Source organism: Beta vulgaris, chromosome 6 (assembly GCF_026745355.1).
Source record: "Beta vulgaris subsp. vulgaris cultivar EL10 chromosome 6, EL10.2, whole genome shotgun sequence".
Classification (NCBI taxonomy): Eukaryota; Viridiplantae; Streptophyta; class Magnoliopsida; order Caryophyllales; family Amaranthaceae; genus Beta; species Beta vulgaris.
Genome location: NC_079207.1, coordinates 18,422,361 through 18,444,229, shown reverse-complemented (window position 1 = coordinate 18,444,229; position 21,869 = coordinate 18,422,361). Strand labels below are relative to the sequence as shown.

Here is a 21,869-nt window from a genome sequence, read left to right as displayed (position 1 = left end):
TCGTCCATCTACAGGCTTGAAGATGATGCATCATGGGTTCGGGATTTGAAGAGTTTGTATAGATCAATTATCATATTTGACTTTTACTTTTCGTTGTTGACATTAATTATTATAGTTGGTTTTGACAATTGTCATTGACTTTGACTTTTGTTGATTTGACTTTTTGAGTTGACTTTTGGGCTGACTAAGTTTTATTTATAAGATTTATTTATTATGTTTTTCGCTGCAAAATTCTGAATAAGCCAATACGTTATCACACGAGCGATAATGCTTTGATAATTTTCTAAGTTTTATATTGAAAAGGTATTTTGAAAAATAGAGAATTGTCAGGGTGTTACAAACTACATTAGTACTGGACATTTGGGAAGGAGTTTAAAAACAAATCAATGGGGCTAGGTACAAAGCGGACAATATAATACTAATGGTGGAGCTTTAGGTGAACTCTTGGGCCCTACCCTTACCACCAACAAATTTATTTATTTAAATTTTTTTTAAAAAGGAAATAAAAAACTAGGGAGGATCCCAAGATTTGGGCCACCCTAAAGCATCCTTGCGGATGATTACAGCGAAAGATAAATCAGGAACATCAAACCAGTAAATCGTGGTAGATGTCGAATGACCACGATGAGCCATCCAATCTGCTGCCGCATTAGCTTCCCTAAAAAATGACTAACTTGCACCTCTTCAAACTGACCCAAATCTTTAGCTGTGTCCACTATAATAGACTGGATCATCCATGGGATCTTCCAAATCTGCTTAATACAATCCCAAAAATCATATATTGATGTGATAGAAACAACGCGAAAGAGAATAGAGACTAGGGTCGTTCTTATATTAGAGTTACCACCAATCTCATACCATTTCGCTCCAATTATCTCAACCAAACATCCCAAAAAAAGAAGTAAGGTAAGTAAGATGAGAAAATCTTTTGCTTTGTGCTAGCATTGAAATTTATTATAGTAATTTAGGAGGGTTAATAAATTACTTCCTCTATCCTATATCAAAAAGTTCTCAATTCGTTGTGAAAAGAAGTAAGGTAAGTAAGATGAACAAATCTTTTGCTTTGTGCTAGCATTGAAATTTATTATAGTAACTTAGAGGGGTTAATAAATTACTTCCTCTGTATCCTATATCTAAAAGTTCTTAGTTCTTTGTGAGTTCATTTTTTTATTTGGTGTACCATTGCTATTGAGTTCAAAAGTATTATTATTTGTTTTTGTGAGAAAAAGGGTGACCCAATTATATATAAGTATATTATATTGTTTTACTATAGATACCCTATCTAATGAAAGTTTGTTTGGACAACATTTAGCAAAAAAAAATAAAACTTTATCAAGAATAAAATATATACTAACAAATTTACTCCAAAAATCCTAACACTAGGTTACTCTTGGTCTAATTTGATTTCCAAAAATCTGAAGAGTAGCATACAGGATCGTATAAGCATTTCATCATAACATTGACCCTAAAGAGATTTCAATTCATGAGCTCAAGGTCATAAGCACAAATTCTTAATTATTTGTTCTTAGCTTGATCAACTTTACGTTAAAAACTTATACTTTCCCTAGTATATAAATCCCACTTAAATAAACTCTAAATACTTCCCTCTCTCACACAAAGAATGAGTAATGGAGATAATACAAAAAGTGATCAACTATTTTCTTTTTAATACCTTTTTGTAATCTATATCATAATTTTGAAGGGTTTGTTGGAAGTTCACCTCTCATGTTGTCACGCTTTACCATACACAAATGCAACCCAAGCACAACCATAGCCATCACACATTGTATCGTGTTATGTTGTGCCTAGCTAGCCCATTTCATGTTATAGATTTTCGTGGAGAGTTGATCGGCCAAAGCAAGTGCCATCTTTACTTGAGAGCAAGGACGAACACAAGAGAAGCAGAAGAAACAAATTTACCACCTTCATCATTCCAAAGGCAAATGCATTCATAAATCACAAGTAATCAAATTGTATCATGCATGACAATCTTTCAATAGAACTATCTCCTCCCTATAAAAGTCTATTGCTCCAAAAACTCTATAGCCAAGTGGTAACACCATAGGAGACAAAATTTTGCAGCCCTAGATGGCAGCTTGCAGAAAGAAGCAACTGAATGACCCTTCCGAGTAATACAGCAACTACACTCAAGGGAGCTTCTTTCTCCATCTTCAGGATTCTTCAACACCTTTCAACACTGAGGCAAGCTTATACCCTTTCTTCTCTTGTGTACCTTATCCCCTTGACTCCAATTTATGATTTCCTCTTTTTGTTAGACTTGTTCCCACGCTCATCTTTACCCCTTTTCTTCTCATGCTTACTGCTGCCAACCTTGCTCTGCTTCTCTGGCTTACTTTTGCTAGATTTTACACTGATTAAGCCACTAGATGGCATCTTCGCCCCACCATTGTTAAGGACTTTCTCAAAATCAGCTTCCACGGCAAACTGTTGAAGCAACTGAGGGTCCAACCCCTCAGCCTTGGCCTTCATGTCATCCTGATACAGCTTCCCATCTTAGTGCAAACATTAATAAATAATGGAAACGGAGAGTTATTCATAGCTTTACTCAGACTACCTTCACTTTCTTTGCTGCGTCATTTAGATCCTCTTCCAATGTTATATCGTGAGGCTCCATCACTCTCTGTAAAACAGGCATTGATCAAGAGTTCATCACATTTCACAATCTTAAAGCATTCAGGAAGTAGTCAGATTGCTGACAAAATCAGTCTCAGCTTTAAGCTTTTAACCATACACTACATTAAATACGATGGATAAGCAAGATAGAGCATATGTATTAGGAGAAAGTAAAAAGACAAATCGGGACCATCTTATTTCGAATTCTATGGACAGAAACTCAGCATTTTGTCGGACTTACTTCCTTTAGTCGGGGTAGGGTTGATTCAATTTCCTTGGATGCAACACCGTAGAGGTATTTGTGGAACTTTTTCATCACTTTAATGAACAAAGACAATATCTGCTGTCTTTCTAATTTCATCTGCCCCTGAAGAATGACATACATGATGCATTAACAGCAAATCTTGGGCATCTAGGAATTTACTTACAACAGTAGGATGAATAATAACTCCGTTTCTGAAAAAGTTGCTCACTAATCTTTCACAAGAATCAAAAAAATACGGGAAAAACTGCTGGGAGAAATGGACAAGGTAGGGTTAAGGGGAGGGAGACACTTGCAAAGTATGGAGATGTGAGTATTAAAGTAAAAAGTAATAGTAGGCCTCATGTCTCAATATAGAAAAAAAAGCGAGTAATTTTTTGTGAAATGGAGGGAGTATAAGCCTCAACGAATACTCTTCATCTACTTCAACTTCATCAATAGGCAGTACTCAGTAGGCACCAAAGATAGCCTTAATACTTGTAATAGAAAGAATGAAATATCAAGAGACCGTTGTTAGAAACCAAGAACCTATAGTACTTTAAGACAAATTTATTTATTTATAATAGTGCAGCGTCCTTGAGGTTGTGATTTTTAAGTTCCAATGGATGCAGCTGTTAGAAAAAGCAAAACAGGAGACATCAAGTACAAAATAACCCTTTTACCCCTGACATGTGATGCTTATAATCATAAAAATCGTAAATTTATGTATTAAAGAGATGCCAAGGGGGACCCCTCCCCCCCCCCCCCCAAATGTATAAAAGGGGGGGAAAGGACAAAAGCTTAATACTTGACTCCAGATCTCCATATACAAAAGCCTTACAATGACGACCAAAAGAGGAAGAGGGGGGGGGGGGGTGACACTCCCATGTATTAGTTAGCCAAACTTAGAGATGGAACCTCGATATATGAGATGTTCTGGTTCTGCAAGCCAATGCAGAGCAGAACTGATGCTTGGGCATATGACATTGTAACTGGGACCCTCTCTTGGAAGTACAAATGTGAGATCACAGGAACAAGGTCAAGGATCTGCAAAAACAATAAGAGAAACCAATCCAGATGACACTCTATTCAGCTTAAGATGCAGTCATTCAAGAAATTTTACATATACTAGTACAAGCATGTCAGGAAAAAAAAAGGTAAATGAAATCGAGCATATGACATATAAACACCAGGAACAGGAATATCACATTAATATTATAAAAACTAGTGACAGACTGTGTGATCTTTGACATTTTTGTACTTCAGTGAAAATTTTCGTTCAGGTGTACATACTAAAGTACTAAACACTACCAGTAAGCTTCCTAATAGACATACTACATGGAATTCTATTAAAATTATAATTCGAACCATTAGTTAATGAGTCACCAAACATTTTGCCAGACAAAGATACAAACGTTGTACAAAAAGGTGGATTTAGCTCTTTTGAGAAATCAAATGGTTCTTATTTGAAATCTCAGTCCAGAATAAGAGCTCGGCTCTGCACTGTTCGTGGGCCTTGGAATGGTTATAACCCGATGTTGATGCAGGCAACATAGCCTGTCAAGATTCATCTACCGACTAAAGAGGCTTCCAGAACATGAGAATCAAAAAACATTTTACCATTGCCAACGAGCTAAGATGCCATCTTTAATATGATTCCGAAATCCAACATCTCAACAAGTGTCCTTAAAGAATCTTGTTGAGCTCCATATTCATTTTGACTTACTCACACCCTGTCTAAGTCTTTGCTATCAAAAACATAAACTACCTAATTTCAAAAAATATCTTCTCTTCACTGAGATGAAGCAATTGAACTATGAAGAAGACTCAACCTTCCCCCCTAAACCCCTCAATTGAAACCCAGACAATCGACATATGACCTTAACACGATGCTTCTTTGCTACTCTAAGATAGACAAGTCTTCATCTTTAGAGAGAGAGAGAGAGAGAGACAGAGAAAAGGGGGGGGGGGGGAGGCTAGAAGGAAGACTGCATGAAAAATTACCAGGCTAAGCTTCTTAGTCTGAACCTACTAAGTGAGATCACTATACTTCTGTTTCTTGAAGACTTGAAGTGCTCTAACCCAAGGCCTCAAAAATTGAAACAATTGCAGCAGTTTTTATGACGATACATAACCACAATATAATTCCCAAATCTCAATTACAAACAAACTAGATCCTTCACCGAGAAATCCTTCCCAAAAAAAAAATACCAGATGAAAATCGGCAAGATTGTCTGTGTAAGCTTGCAGTCTCTTCATGTCATGAGGTGATATATATTCCTGTATCGACTTCAAGAACCTCTCCAACTTCGACTCTCCTGTATCTGACACTACAAAGTTGATTTTCGGATCCAAGATACTACAAAAAAAGACAGGCAAGAGCAAATCAGAAACTAAGTGGTCTAGTTAATACGTAAGCTGTTGATTTTATTAACTAACCTCATTGCAAGTTTGTACTCCATGGAACGAAAACTGGAGCCGAGTAGCCTACTAAACCTTTGCTTGAAATCTAAGTAAATACCAATCAAAGTGAGAACAATTCCAACGCACTGAAGAAAGAACACTCTCCTTACATAGAAGACTAGCTCACCTCTATAAAATGGACCCAAAAATCCACATTGATCAGATTTATCAACTTCAATATCATCACTATGTAATGGCTTCAGAACCATACAAGTGTGTTCTCCAGTCACGGCATTCTGATCCATCACACAAATGACATCCACAAACAACAAACAAAATGCCATTAGCAAAAGGAAGGAGTAAACTTTTGAACAATGTAAAAAGAACAAAGAGCATTTACCAAGCTACTGTAAGTCTAATGGGCTTTTCTCACTTTCTTTTTATAACCTTACTGTGCAGAGAAGCAGATTAGGTTCACCAAGGAACAGAAAAAGTAACATAGAAATTCTATCGAGCAAGATGGTTAGATCATGGTTGTAGGCCTGTAGTATAGCATCCTACCAATCAATATATTTAAGTTCAACATCCATTTCAGAAAATGGGTCTTAGCCTTATGAACATAATATGTTATAAACAAGAAGATATATCAATCGGTTATTAATCCACTCCCTTAACCTAATCTCCAGATATTTGATGTCTTTCCCCTTAAAGGAGATCTCAATTTCAGCTTCATTCTTAATTATGTATTCAAATTAACCAATATGGAAATGAAAGCAGAATTTGTTTCATATTTACTTCACAGGCTTATTTTTCATTTCCTGATAGATATATACTGAAGTTTTGACTTCCATGAACATAATTTTTGTTTCACCAATAACAACTTTGTGGTTTGAGTAAAAAAAAATTGCAATATGAAAATTTGATGTAGAATAGAATCATAGAAAACGGAAAATGTACATAAGTGTGTGTGTGTGTGTGTGTGTTTGTGTGTGTGTGTGTATTCATTTTTATTGATCTTTAAAAAGAGGCATGCCACTGCTAATCATAATCAAATAAATTTTAACATATTAAAACTATTGTGCATAAACCCTTGCTTCAGCTCTTTTTGTTAATACGAGCTGGACATTACTTTTTACGCGGTGGCAAAACAAATTCTTTTGCTCAATAAAAGCCGTCCTTTTTTCCCGATGGCAGCAATATTTGTGCAATACACAGCCTTATCTCATATCGATGAATAGTAACCATAGTTTACGACACAAAAAACTGAATTCTAAGCATTAAAGCCTGTCGATATTTTGAAAACATTTTTCATCAATGTTCCTATAGTGTTCAGAATCCCAAAACTTGAATCATATTGAATACAAAATTTTCAAGGTGCTACACCTAGAAATCCTTTAGAAGTGCAAATTAAAGTTCTTGTAGAAAGGGAATGTCGGATTTTTGAAATATCATGTTCCCAAAGTTATTTATTTACAGATAAATGAGCCAACAGTTACAATAGAAGCTGGATTTATATATATAACATACATAAAACATGTTGAAAAACCACTCATACAAAGATCAAGGTTGGAAACACTAACTGCAATTTGGCCAATATAGAATGGAACGAATTTGTGCTTCCTCCAAAACCGGAAAAGGTCTAGTGTGAGCCCAAAGGACACACCAATGTAATGCAGTTTCTCAGGACGTCTTTCACGAGGATGCACAAGTAAAGGAGGAAGGTCTGTTTTGGGTTTAATATTTTCTTCTAGCAATGAGACCTGCACAATGTGAAGAATTATCACTTGGTAAGTAAGATTGTAATAGCAACATGGAAGAACAAATCTTACACATGGCATTCACTAAAAGAAACACAATCACTCCATTAAACAGAGGCATATGCAAAAAAGAGGTCAGTGTATCTAGTAAATCCAAACTAGCCACCACAATTCATACTCAACTGCAACAACATAGATGAATTACACTTCATTGTGCAAGACCATAACTTTACGGGCATCACCACTTCTTAAACAAGATGAAATGATACAAAACATGCACTAGAGACTTCACCTTTTCGGCTGCTTGAACAATACTGACAGGTGGCTTGTCAACATCGTCTTCATCATCTGTTTCAGAAATGGAAGTCAACTGTCCTTCAAAGTACCTGAAGGTCAGCCACATAAAAACAGCATGATATGGATGTACAGTGTGGAAAAAGCAAAAAAGATTCATTGTGAATGTATGATCCAGAGCCATAGACTTGATCATTCCCGATTTCAATCTTCAAATAAGCTATAACGCGTCTAAGCTAACAAGGATGCCAAAATAAATTAAAAAAATCAAGAATAGTCAATCAGACATCTAATACTTCCACCATTCTCTTATCACTCACTACATATTCATTTTCCATAACATTTTCCCTCCCACATATCTACTTTTTTTACATGGTATTTGGAGACCACTTGTCTCTCACCTGTCTCTACTATTTCCATTGCCTCAACATTTGTGCACTAACTATACGTAGTGATAATAAAAGAACCAAGGAAGCACGTCCTTTTATAGCAACCCAAGTTGCACGGACTCTATCACCTATAAAGAAAAACTAGATTCAAAAATATAACTAGAACTGAAGGGTCCATTCGAGAAAGTTGTAAGTAACAATTCCATGTCATCTACCAACCTATCCATGTGAAAGGTAACTAATTCTTCTACTCTTATAAAGAGTCAAGACCAAGATTTAATTGTCGTACCCCTACTTTTCTAGTAGCATAAAATAGAAGTAATAACCTCAAGTGACCATAGAATAAACAATTTTACAACAAAAAGAAGAAACATATTAGTTTGTAGCACGTCCAAGGATTTGCGAGGTTTCTTCATGTTATCTAGATAGAGACAGCTGCATCAATCTTTTATCACAATATCATTCTATGGAGGTATCAGACATCAGGATGCCAAGCTCTCTTGGCCAAGTTTATAACACCTCTCGCGTTTTCAATCTACTATATTTCGTATTATCATTGCTCACATCCCATACTCTACCCTCAGTTACAGATCGACAAAGATTGCTTAGCTTAAGTCACCAGGAAATATTCTGGTTCTTATGAAAATGGTCATAAAACAGGGCCATTCGAGCCTCTTCTAAAGCCTTTCACCTTTCAATATGCCATGTCATTCGAGTAGCATGTCACTTCTGCTAGTAGAGTGTTGATGGAACAGTTCAAGACATACGGAATAACAAGCTCTAACTATCCTGGATCAATCTAATTTTAACAGTATCAGCCAGTCACTAAGAAGTGCTGGTGCATCTATAAGGTACAGGAAAGGGCAAAAGGAATGGTTTAGAAATAGATATTACCATTTTCAAAACCTTGCAGTCTACACGAATTAAAATTGCATTCTGTATACTCTATTACTCTACTCTTCGATACAATAAATTAAAAATATTTTGTAAGCTTCCAATCAGAAGGGTATATTAAGAAGACAAGAAGAGTAATCCCTAGGATAATGGTTATCACAAACAGATAAATTAAAATTATAGAGCAATAAGATAACAAGTGACGAAGAAATTGTGAGCAAGCAGATCATTTAGTTTCACCCTGCAGTTTCTCTAAACAACTTATAGATGAAATTCAGTGCAAGGAATCTGATATCAAATCCGACTTATTCATTTAAGGAGAGCGAACCAAAACCCTTGGTCTGAAATTGCTCTTCTGATGGGATGCTTACAGAATCATGAACAAAGACCAAAGCAAGTGTGGAGGTTTCTTTCACCCTATCTGAACAGCCTTAGAAAATTGGAACATTTTAACAAGCATGCTGCACATGTACATATTATATATAGGCCTTGCTGACAAAAAATTCATTAGGGTGTCTATACCTTGCCAACAGCTCCACAGCAACTGAACCATATCCAAGCTGCAGGACAAAAAAAAAAAAAGGCATCAATTCAGTGACAAGGTCAATCCTTCAAAGCAGAAAAAAAGGAGAAAACAAAAAATGGTGACAACCTCAGCGACTCAGAATTGTTGATTAACTAAACCAAAGCAATCAATATTCAATAACAAGAAAAAAAAAAAACAGTTACCCGCATGGCACTAGGATGAGTGGCTATTCGCACAATCCGTGCACCAGAGAGGCTGGGGAAAACTGTGTCTCGGAATTGCTCACAGAATTTCCATGGAATTTGATCTCCATGAGGCGAGTGGCCGTCATCTAAACTTCTTATAGCAGATCTTTGAGAGATTTGTCCTTCAAGAGCAACCTGCAATAAAATTTAAATTTCTGATAAGCAAACAGTATGTGGATATCAAAAGAAGATAGTATAGATGTTATGTCCTTCAGCAGAGTACAGAAACTTGATACGTCTAACTGATATGCTCAAGCAGTGTCAGTCACTAAATTCATCAGCACGTCAACTTTTCAAGAAAGAATAAAGACTGCATGATATCATAACTAAGTAGAGTTGTTAGCTACTTAACTTCACCTCCTTCCTTTACAAACTACACCTTTTGAAGATAAAGTTTGTCTTTGCTACAGCTACCACTTTAGAAAATTTATGACAGGAGACAATGTTAGGAACCACTTTAGGGACTATGTCACCTTGGACGAGAGCCAGCTTCTTTTTTTTTGGTAAATAGTGAACAGCTACATATGCACTAAGTAGTTCATACAACTAGGAAACAACAATACCGAACCACAAACTTGAAAAAGTAAATAAATCTGAAGCAACTAAAGTAAATGACAGATTATTCAAACCTGAATTACACACAATATATCAGGAAGATGGTTCTTTGACTCGTCAACAGGGCCTGCACAAACAATGCAGTCATAATTTATCACTTAACCTCAAAAAAAGCAACTGGAAACCACCAATCCATCCAATACTAAGAAATCTCGTTAAGATAAATCACAAACATACCGAGCAGCACAAAAAGGTGATGTGCTGGAGCATCAGCCATGAGTTGCAGGTCGTTTGGGGAATTTTTGTAGTGAGATGCAACATATAAAGCCATCATCCTCTGCAGGTCTAATACACGTGAATATCTAAAAGGGCAATACAATACCTAGCAATTTACACAGAAAGTCAGGTCCAACAAGTATTCACCTGTAGGAATAGCTCACTATCTTTGTGATATGAGAAAAGTGTGTCACGATTAACATAGTAGAGGTCACATTCGTTGGGAGGAGGCAACCTGGTTGAAAGACAGAATAGAACCAGTAATTACATGTAATTTACGAGGGAAGGACAACCAGTAAATAACCAAAGATTGAATAATATCTAATTGACGTGTGACATAAGTTAACCTAGTGATATTGGGAATATAATTTGCAACATCCAAACAGAGCAACTCGTTAAGCCAACGCTCAATAGGGTCACCAGAGGCATATCTGATAGATTCATTTAATTCTATCTTCTTGAAAAGACGACCTGCAGTGAAAGAAAAGCAGAAAATTAGTACCATGAATAGAGGATGCGGTTCCTATGACTTAGAACAAACATGTTCCATGAAGCATTGGTGCAGTAGCTTAGACCATTTAGCATTCTGCTAGAATAATGGTCCTATACCCATGTCACAAATAAAAATTCAATAGATATATTAGGGAACAGTGTGAGTAGTTTTAAGTTTTGCAGCAGATTTTATCGATTACATTATAACTTCTAGACTGAATTATATTCTTATAAGCCATCCTCCAGCTAATGCACACACATAGAGGGAAACTCAAAGTCCTTATTGCATTCCTACTCTCTCTATCAAAGCATTCTCTTACTTCTTCTCTCTTATCCATTACCATGTAGTTTATTCACATATAATCATCCTTAGAGCCAAACACAAAAGTCAAGCTGCAAGGGACGGAGTAGGAACAAAAAATAAGAAACTTCCGCATCAAGTGGGCAAAACAAGAGCTCCAATGCCTTTACATGGTAGGAGGATAGAAAAGCTACAAATACTAAATCATGTTAGCATTTAGACAAGCAGAAACTGCAAATCAATAAATAGCAAAGTCATGACTCTTGAGCATGCCCTTCCAATCAGAATTAAGAAGATTTGATACAGGTGATCTTGAAATTTAAAAGATTTCACATAAGTAAGATTTATTCGTGCATTTTCTAAAGCTTTGCAAGATTTGTTATCTTTAACCATTAGAAAATTTCCCCCGCCTTTATCAACCAAATAAAAGGAGGAATCACCACGAGTTACATCAGTTAAGAAACTGAAAATAATCAGAGGCAAACCGTAGTATACTTCACAGTGTTGAATAGTAAATGTGATTCGATTTAGTACGAAGTATGGAAACTGAACATCGGAAGCTAGATGCTAAAAAATAGGGATAATGCATTATACCCCTCAATTTCTTTATAGAAGGCAGGCACATAGCACAGTAGCACACTTCCTGAATTTGTTATTTGACCACTATATCTCTTATGATATGATACATAAAAATCATAAATCATATTTTTCAGGTTTATCTTTGCAATATACTTCCATCATATTATTCTTTTATAATTTTTACAAAGCTAAATTAAAAATGACTACAGGAAGATCTTGATGTTCTCTTCCCACTCCCACTTCCCCACACCCACTCTATACCATTTTCCACTCTACGCCGAATTCCAGACAAAGAACCTGACCTACTCCAGGTGAACCATGTAGGGATATGGAGTTCTTTCATGATCTGGCTAGTGTCAAAGTATGTCAAGGATTGTAATTGCCTAATACTAGTAGAGTTCTATTTAGGGAAGTAGAAATAATTTGACATGTATTAAATTCTATCTAGTATTAGGTTATTAATTCCTAGTAGGATTCTATTATTTCTAGTTGGCTATAAATTGGAAGGGCAGTGGGTCTGGGACCCAGCCTGGACCAGGTTGGACCAAACCAATTTTTGCAGGTGGTCTACTTATTTTAGACCTAATGGGTCCGGGTCTGGGCCTAAGAACTCAAGGGTCAAGTCCAGGTCCAATAATCTCTGACCCAGACCCGTCCCAGATCCGACCCAAGGACCATTTATAATTATTTTTTAAAAAATTACACTGCTCTAAGCAGAAGCCAGCAACTACTTGCCGGTCTTACCCGCATCACTTTCCCATCGCCTCCTCGCTTGCCCCATCACGGCGTCGCGGGTTAGTACTTAGGTTGTCCTCGCCGTTGCCGTACTCGTCAGAACTCAGCTGGCCAGTAGAAGTTAATTTCTTTTTTCATTTCTTTTTTAGCTTAAGTTTTCAGTAGTTACTTATCAAATGTTCAGTATTTCAATAGTTAAAATTTTCACTAGTTAGTAATGCAAAGTTGTGATTTTATGATTATATTGTAAACATTTGAAAATATTGGATATTTTAGCATAACTCAGTTTACGTAAAAGATTTATAATTTTGTTAGAAGCTTGAAATAGTTGTCTGATAATTGATTATATGAATGACTTTGTTTAAATTGAAATAGTTAGTTTTTGTTCGCAGTAGTGAAGTAGTTGCCGAGTTCGTAATATGTGAATGGTTGACTTAGTTTAGGTGCAAAAGTATTCGTTGCTATTTTCTTGAAATTAAAAAAGTACATGAAATGTTGAAAGAAATACTATATATACGGATCATTGTGTGATAAAAGAAAAACTATAGAAATGTATTCAGGACCTGTTTTGGACACATTTTGGACCCGAGACCTGCTAAACCCATCGGGTCTGGGTCTAATTTTTTCAGACCCAGTGGGTTTGGGTCGGGTCTGGCTCGATTAAAAAAACCGGATGCGGGTCAACGTCTAATCAGACCCGCCCCCTATCCGGCCCATTGCCATCCATAACTATAAATATAAGCCATGAGATAGAAATACTAGGAGTGGTGGAGAGAGAAAAAGCCAAGATGTGAGGTGTTCGGGTAACACAATTACGGACTCGGATCTCCAAGACCCAGGTTCTAGGTTGATTAGGTTAGATGGGGGGAGATCTTGGAAGCCTTGTAATTCACCATATCATACACATCATTGAAAGTCGTAGTGCACCGTTTCGTGGTTTTCCTCCCGATTCTCGGGTTTCCACAATTAATCTACTTGTGTGATCCTTGTTGTTTCTTGTGTTATTTCCGCGTTATTATTACTTGTGCATATATGATTGAGTGTGCCACCCGACAAATCAATTATCATAAGGCATTCAAGATTAACACATTCTTTACTTTGATAAGATTAAACTTTCTCCTCTCCGTTTATTGAGTTTATTATACCTATATTTACATTTCCTCCTTCCATCAATAGTCATCTTATCAAAATAAAAATTGTTGCAAAAAAACTTAGATAGTTTAACATGCTACAAAGCTTTAATAGTTACCATTAGGATATATATTTTTGAAATATCAGGAAATACTACAAGTGTTTAGAATTGATATACTCTCAAACCCTTGGGTCATGAACCATCACACGGCCTAAACAACAAAAAGAGCTGACATGAGTGGAAAAATACCCAAAGCAAACCCTACACGTTTTGCTCACCAATCCAGGAGCCAACTCCAACTCTCTTCAGTTGCACTTACAACTCTTTAAGTTTTAGTACTTAATATCTGTCAATCAGTGTTTCAGAGTTGCAGACTAGGCCTTAGGGTTTTTGCTCTGAACCAGTATTACCTAGGTAAATCACTAAACATGTTCTGAAAAGTAAATCACTAACAAGTTGTGCTACACTATTCCATAAGTGTACCAGATACCACATACCTCCTATCAATTGTATTTGCAATTTCCAGAATGTAATTCACACTAATACTTCATTGAGTAGAGGAAGGATTAGATAAAACCTAGGATGCTCGGACTCGGGTATGGGTCCGAGGGTCGGGCACGGGAAATTCTAAACTCAAAGACTCGCGGACTCGTTTGTTAAGTGTCCAAATTTTGAATATGGACACGGGGACACGGCAACCAATGAAAAATATTGAATTTATTTGTATTCGAAGTATATTTTTAGTTTTTTATAATTATTTTTTTAGTATTTAATTTCTTGAAAAAAAAGAGTAATCTTGATAACATGCTGCTTAGTGCTTAGGAAATCAGCAAAAAGTATAAAGTTACTGCAAAGAAAGAGAGCATAAGGATTTTTTTAAAAAAGAAAAGGAAAGAATCAGTGATTGGGTAGAATAAAAAAATAAAAAGAAAGGAATAGGGTGCAAGCTGTACACGTGCAAAAGAAAAAGAAAAGGAAAGAATCAGTTATTGGTAGAATAAAAAAATCAAAAGAAAGGAATAAGGTGCAAGCTGTAAAAGTGCAAAAGAAATAAATGAGTTGTAAGTTGTAACCATTAATGCTTGACCGTTCATTTACCCTTGCCCAGAACACCAAAGTTTCTCTCTCTTCTCTCTTCTCTTTCTCTCTTCTCTCTCTGCAAAAGCATGGGTGCCGAGTCCACTTTCTCCCCCAAAGGTCCGACCCGGATTTCGTGTCGGCACCCGCGTCGTGTCGTGTCGACACCGGTGCGGCGGGGGTGATGGCCGAGTCCGAGCTTCCCAGGATAAAACTAACTTGAACCCTAGGCCTACATCTAAGTTACTTTAATATTGGGGGGGGCAGAAGTAGAAGGCAATTAGTGGTCTAAGCATTGGTAAAACTATACCTTAGTTTTGATATGCAAAATCAATTCACTGGTCAGGTTCAACCTGCAACTCAGGTTAAACTGATGTATTCCCCCCCCCCCTCCCTCTGTACAGAAGAATACTCTAGGAGTTTCTCAGGATTGAAAAACTGCCACCGGAAGATCCTTTCACACATAAGACAAAACCAGAAATTCGCTATTGTCATCACGTTATAATTATTGATTAAGAAACACCTAATAATACATCATTTCTGAAGTGCATCTTGCAAACAAGTTATAACACATTTAGCTCAAACTTACCATGTTCGAGATGAGGAGAATGAGAAGTGACTATTACATGATCGTGTTAAATTGATGTAAATTCACTTACTTGAACAGTAATCAAGATTGACCTTGAACCAGTGAAACATAATTCCCTGATCTCCCGCAAATTGCTATCCAAAAAAAGCGACTTATGATTGGTTTTGGCCTATTTTTGGCCCATTTTGGGCGGACCGTGAACCAAAAAAGCGAATTATGTAGCAAATTATGTTACACTGCCTTAAACAACAATCTAGATTGACCTCAACCAAATGGATCTTTCCATTCTAGATTTCTAATACATAATCCAAGGGATACCACTATTTAATAGAAAGGTAGCAAAGTTAGACAAGATTAAAATGAGCAAAACAAGGGTTGATGTACCAGATCATTCCGATATCTTAACTTTGAGGGGCAATGTACCTAATTGTTTGGGGTTGTTTGGCAATCGGATGTTGGCTGTTGGCTTTTGGCTGGTTTAGTTGGCTTGTTTGACTGGCTGTAAGCATTGAATGTATGTATTGGCTTTTTGAGTTGGATGTTCAAGCCAATTGTTTGCAAAAGTGTTTGGCAAAATTAATTGTGGTTGTTGGCTGTTTATTAGAGAGTTTGTGGGCCAATAAGCCAAAAGCCAATCCAAAAGCTGCTTCAGGCAGCTTTTTCATTTTGGCTTAAAAGCCAGCTTTTCAACCAACCAAAAAGCCAATAACCAAACACTTTTTTTGGTTGTTTGACCAAATTGAAAAGCAAATGAAAAAGCCATTTACCAAACATGGCCTTTGTGAGTGCTAACTCAAATGAGGAGAATACTTATTGTTGATCTTGCAAAGTAACAAATTTTGAATTTCAAATCCGTCAATCGACCCACAAAACATAGCACTTACCAGAAAGAGAACTGTCTAGATTCTTAGATATCTGACTTTGCTCTTCCAGTTGCTGCAGAAGCTTCAGCGATAACGATCTACCAGTACCTTCATAACTGTATTGAGAAACGAAAGAAACGATGAAAAGAGAGGAAGATCCTGATGGAAAGAAATTATTAGCAAAAACTTTTTTGAGTCTAATCCTATTTAACAGTGCTACAGAAGAAAATGTGCACTAATACACCTAGCTGAAATAACATTCTCAGACTATCAAATTGAGGAACATGCCAAGACAATGAGCTTAAAGCTCTTAGTGCCATTAAATTTTGTAACAGTCCCTAAAGTACCGCATACAATGTTTTTTTTTGTTTGAGGTCCCGTGCCACAAATAAAAAAAATGAACATAAAAATACACAACAGATCTCATAAAACACGGAGTTATTAGTAAAACCAGGTGGCATCTTTATGCTAATCCATATGCTAGCGGCTAGCCCAATTTTGAGCTATTTAAAACAGCAGTGGCATGAGTGAGAAAGATAGAAGGTTCAATGGCACTTTTAGCAAAAGTGACAGAGCTTAATGACAAAAATATGTTATCTTCCGAAAAGACTAACAATGTAGAAAGGAAAGGAATTGTAAGATGCAGATCAACGCAGTAGATATTATTCCTTCAGATCTCAAGAAGGGAATAGCACACAGAACCAAAATAATCAATGGAGGAGTATCTATTTTCTTTCTGACATTTTATAACAAGAATCAATATCATACCCATTTACTGTCGAAGAAATGAAGACAAGGTATGGCCCTAAAAGAGATTTCACAACAGGCAACGGAATAGCTGCTGCTTCATCAACCACCAAAAGCTCAACTTGAGACAGCTTCGCATGTTCATGTGGTTGTATATACTGTAACCACAAAAGGGCTTTCCATAGTCAAGAGTAAAAAATTGCACACAGAAAGGTTCACAATTACTAAATCAAACGCACAACTAAAGAAATACATTTTAAGATAATGTGCGCATGCAGGTGCATACATAGTCAGAAACAATAAGAAACCGCAGAAGGTCAAATCTCAACTTCAACTAATTGCTAGGACTTACAAAACTTCCCCATAAAAAATGTACATGGAAAATCCAAAGTCACCAGCTGATGACGCGTGTTCATGTTTAACAGCTGGCACCACCCACATGGATGGAATTGCCTTTCAACAATTCAAAAGAGGTATGAGCCAGCAACAGTCTAGCACACATGAGAGTTATACCTCTCAATAATCCATGTTATTGATTGATTAAGATCCCAGATCCACAAGCTGCCCCATGCAGAGTCGTATTCATGTTAGACCTAACGAGCAACATATTTCCCCCATTTCTATCCCAAACGCCTTTAATCAATTACCTTACAAAGATTTCTAAGAGATATCAAGTCATGACAGGGGTTCACAGCATAATTTGACTGGCAACGTAAGTATAACATTTTCAAATTTCTCTTTTGATTGTCCATATCGAACTCCATGAAACTACTGTCACAATACCACGGATAAGAGGAGCACAGATTTCTTATAGAATAAAGCAGTTTAAACTTTAAAGTATGCAAAAAGGTACCCCTGGTGACATTCTCAAGATGCCTTACAGGTTACACCATATATTTGTCTTGTATGAGCCTTTTCCAGCCTTCACATAGACCACCCCCTAGCACAGATAAATACTCGGCCGTTCATGGATAACGTCATTATGTAACGCCATGATAAAAATCATGGCCTTCTCACCGTGATGTCTTACGTAACACTAACTCGCCACTTTAGAACGTTCTTTTCTTTGGGTCCATTACTTATCAGAATCGGCCAAGAAAGATAAATGGAAACATAGATCGCAATTAGAAAAACGATGTGCACACACCAAATAAGGGAGAAGAACGTGGCTTAGGCTTTAAAGTTGGATAGTGTATATGAGATTATGAGTTAGCGTTTATTTATATGTATAATAGGATAAAGCACTCATATTTTACCACTTACGTAATATATATATATATGACCCAAGCATATGATAGTTTTTTATGTTGAAGGATTACTTGTTAAACTTCAATTCAAAGTTGAGGTTAAAAATATGTTGATATGACGCAGTGGCTCTGTACCGCCTTGACCGCGTTCCGCTCCATTCGTCCGTTACAAACCGCTTCCGTGTCATCGCAACCGATACCACAAACGTGGCCATCCACGATTTTCTTCACTATCCCCGATGTCATTATTACCTTCCTCTCATAAATAATCTGCAAAGCATAAAGGTCTTACCAGGACATAGTAGTATGAGACATCCACACTTTTCAAGATTTATCTCTACCATCAGAAGAGGTTAGATATATATCGGTTAAGATAATGATTGAAACCACCCTAAGGATATTGACAATAAAAAAAAAGTATCTTAAAGGCCCATCTTGGACCAAGGACTCCCTAGACCCTGCAGGTCTTTTAGACCTAGTGGATATGGGCAATCTGGGTCCACTTCAAAACTTTAGGTTTAGGTTTGGGTCTTGATCTTGTGGACCCGCCCCAGATCCGACCCATTGCCATCCCTAAATTGACAAGTCAATGCTGAGAAGATAAAAGCATCTCTTCTAGGCCGCAAGAGGTCAAAGTATGATTCATTACCTAAACTGTATAAAAGTTCTATTCTCATCAGCAAAGGTTCAAACATGAACAATTACTGCGACAAAAAGCAGCATTGGAGTTGGAACTTGAAAGGATGCTTGCCAATATACAGGCCGATAACTTAAAATTACAAACAAGTTTGAAATATCCATCCCATCTCCAAACCTGGATTGTTTGTCTATGTTGCTTGTAGATGTTGATCCGCACGGTTGCTTTCTTAAACTCAGGATTAGAGCTTTTCACCACATCATAATCAATATGTTCCTGCAAACGAAGTGTAATTTGCAAAATCATAAACCTGCAACATGCATATAGGTCGTTTTAAGCTTGAGAAAAGATTCAAACCTTGTACTCCAATGAATCAAGTCCCTTGTGGACAAATTCAAACAAGGTCTTCAGATTTTCGGGACTTGGTGCAGTTACAAAGATATTAGAATACCTGCAAAGAAGAACTTCAGCAATCAAAATCTGCATTAATTATTATTACAAACTAAACACACATTAACATCTAATTCCATTCTCTTCCACCTTGCTACTTTAAAGAGAGAGGGGGAGGAATAAGGAAAAGATTGCAAGTACTACCCGGCAGCAATAGCTCCAGCAACTGCCAAACCAAGTGCTGCTGATTTACCACGGCCACGAGCAGCAAGTAGAGCGATAGTACTACGCAGAGTCTTATCTAAGATGGCATCAAGAAAAGTAATGACTGCTTTTCCCTGTGTACACAATAACAAAAAAATGGGCACTTAAACTTCTAAACAGTCAATAGCCACATCGGGAAAGCCAATTGGAGATAAGGAATATCACTTTTTGCATCCCATTTTACTATACCTGATCTAAGGTGCAACATTTCTTTATCAAAGGACCAACAGGAAAGTCCTCAACGAGTTCCTCTTTCAAATTCTTTAAATCACGCTCAGCCTCCGAAAGACCTTCAGAGTCCTAAAAAAACCCAATATTTTAATTTAGGCTTACCCTAAATCCGGCAGGCTGCCTCGAAAAGATGCTCAAGGCTCAATATAGAACGATTATAAAAGATACCTCTTTAGCAGGAACAGGCATAATTGACTTTATATGGGATGAAATAGGTAAAATATTTAGCTCATCATCCATAACCACACATGATTTGCAGGAAGCAATTGATAATAAAAAACGTTCATTGAAGCGGCCAGCAGCCTCAGAATGGGATTCTGTGCGAAATCTCTCATGAACATCCTGAACTCGATACATCAACCGAGAATTAACAAGCAAATATGCATGAAAAGGGAAATAATAACAATGGCATCGATTGAGAGAAAACAAACTTAGAAGCAAGTAACTTATACCATAACCATGGTGCACAAACTTGTTAGCGAAGAAAGAGAACGCAGGAGCAATATAATTATTCCTCCACCCTCAACAGTTTCTATGGTTCTTGCCAGAAGATTTGGTGTCAGTGCTTCAAAATCCTTTAATCAGCCATACAAAGAACTTAGACAGTCATAAAGGTTTTTTGCTTCAAGAAATCACTAGAATACAATAGGGAGATATTTTAGGCCAAGCAATAGGAAAAATGATCTACCTGTAGTATGCACATGCCAAAGGTATTACCAAGCACCCTCTCTGAGTCTTTGTACAAGCAGTATGTTATTCCTCCACTCTCGATAAAAAGAGAAAAAGGATCAACCTTCTCAGGATCTAGAAGTCCTCTTTGCATTAATTTCTTCACCTGCTTGGCACGTTTTTTCTTGTGACTGCAGATAAAACAATAGAAAGGTCACGATAGAACACATCTCAAAAAATAAATATACTTTGTGTAAAACTTCACACAGCACAGTTCAGTTATACAATATGCAGAATTAGTCAATCTACACACTCTATGTATGGAAAAGAACAAAAGTTACTGTGCCGCCATTGCCAGCCTTCAAGTATCCTATTTATTGTTTCTTATTTATTTATTTTTTGGGAGGGAGACAGAAAACAATGCTTCTTGATATTTAGTGGTCATTTATCAGATTTATCGTTGAATAAAACAAGAGCAACTATTAACCTTAAAAAGTCCCAAATTGATTGAGACAAGTTCTGGTAAATTAAGAAATACCTAAGTTCAATTCATACGGAATCCCCAGGTATTTGAACACTGTCTATTTATGCATACAGAATCGAAGAAAGAACATTGACAAATTCAGCAACCATGAATATGTAAGCACCCATTGAAATATTCTCGTTTTTATGAATTTCAAATTTAAAGCTTACTGATTGTCAAACAAAGAAGGGCAATTACAAAAAATGGGCTTTTTAAAATAATGAATACATAAGTAATTAAAACATAGAAGTAGTTTGATAAATCTTACCTACTGAGTTCAAGCTTGTCTCTATAGCACCAAAGAACAGAAGGTCTAGCCTTAACCACTGCTTTACTAAGCATATAGTGAAGATTAACAATCTGCGAAAATTCAACAATGAAAATTAACATTTCAGCAATCAAATGTAGTGTAAAATTGATGTTTTTATAGTAAAAGAAATGATTGCAGATGAAATTAGAGAGAGAAAAATGGGGGAGCAAGTGCCTGGTCGCGAGACTTGTCACCAATAATGACAAACATAGAACGATGTCTGGTGTTGACGCCATTTTCAATCAAGCTTCTGATGCGTTCATCTACCTTCTTCCTCATTTTTTTGCTTCAAGGTTGCAGGAGAGACTAGAGGGTTAGAAGAAGAAAAAAAAGAAGGGTTTAGGGTTTAAGGGGAAAAGTGCGTAAATAAGTATATGCACACTAGACCAGGAAGAGCTATGTGCTCCCTGTAGGCTGTAGTGATTGGAAACTAAAAAGAAGATTTTTTTAACTGTAAACAAGGAAGTTTTGTGCTGCCAAAATAGAAGTGTAGGGGTAGCATTAAAGTAATTTTTGGGAAGCATGAGAGTAATTAGTATTCTTTTCGTTTCTTTTTAATCTACACACTAATATTATGTATGGAAGTATTTATTGTTCTATTACATATTTAAAGAAAGTTATATAATAACATTGACTGAACTTCCCATATTACACAAAATCATAAAACATAAAGTATGAATGGTGATGAATAAAAATTACAAATGAAATTTCCAAATCAATTTATATGTATGCGAACACTTCCTTGTAAACTACATTTGGCGTATTTGCACGCAAACAATGTTCTTCATCCAACATAAGGATCTTGGGACCTTTTTTGCTCGTAACTCTGGAAACGACAACATAAAATTGTTCATGGCTGAAAATAGGTA

At 36.6% G+C, this 21,869-nt stretch overlaps 1 protein-coding gene and 1 long non-coding RNA gene across 2 annotated transcripts; both read right to left on the bottom strand.

The window, feature by feature from the left end:
* Window positions 1-1,900: 1,900 nt before the first annotated feature.
* Window positions 1,901-21,388, bottom strand: LOC104896068 (RNA cytidine acetyltransferase 1). The gene is made up of 26 exons (XM_010682759.4): window positions 21,175-21,388; window positions 20,959-21,050; window positions 20,187-20,358; window positions 19,951-20,073; window positions 19,667-19,840; window positions 19,457-19,567; window positions 19,208-19,341; window positions 18,971-19,064; window positions 18,791-18,889; window positions 16,751-16,887; window positions 16,004-16,098; window positions 10,562-10,685; window positions 10,362-10,449; window positions 10,176-10,275; window positions 10,013-10,065; window positions 9,342-9,518; window positions 9,135-9,172; window positions 7,328-7,421; window positions 6,859-7,038; window positions 5,466-5,574; window positions 5,315-5,384; window positions 5,087-5,234; window positions 3,794-3,922; window positions 2,876-3,001; window positions 2,576-2,641; window positions 1,901-2,496 (listed from the first exon to the last, which is right to left on the bottom strand). Exons 1-26 carry the CDS (start codon window positions 21,277-21,279, stop codon window positions 2,254-2,256), a joined length of 3,081 nt encoding a protein of 1,026 aa, XP_010681061.2. The 5' UTR covers window positions 21,280-21,388; the 3' UTR covers window positions 1,901-2,253.
* On the bottom strand, window positions 12,477-15,994 carry LOC125498169 (uncharacterized). The gene is made up of 2 exons (XR_007274933.2): window positions 14,746-15,994; window positions 12,477-14,030 (listed from the first exon to the last, which is right to left on the bottom strand). It is a non-coding gene; the product is annotated as an uncharacterized LOC125498169 (long non-coding RNA).
* Window positions 21,389-21,869: the final 481 nt, after the last annotated feature.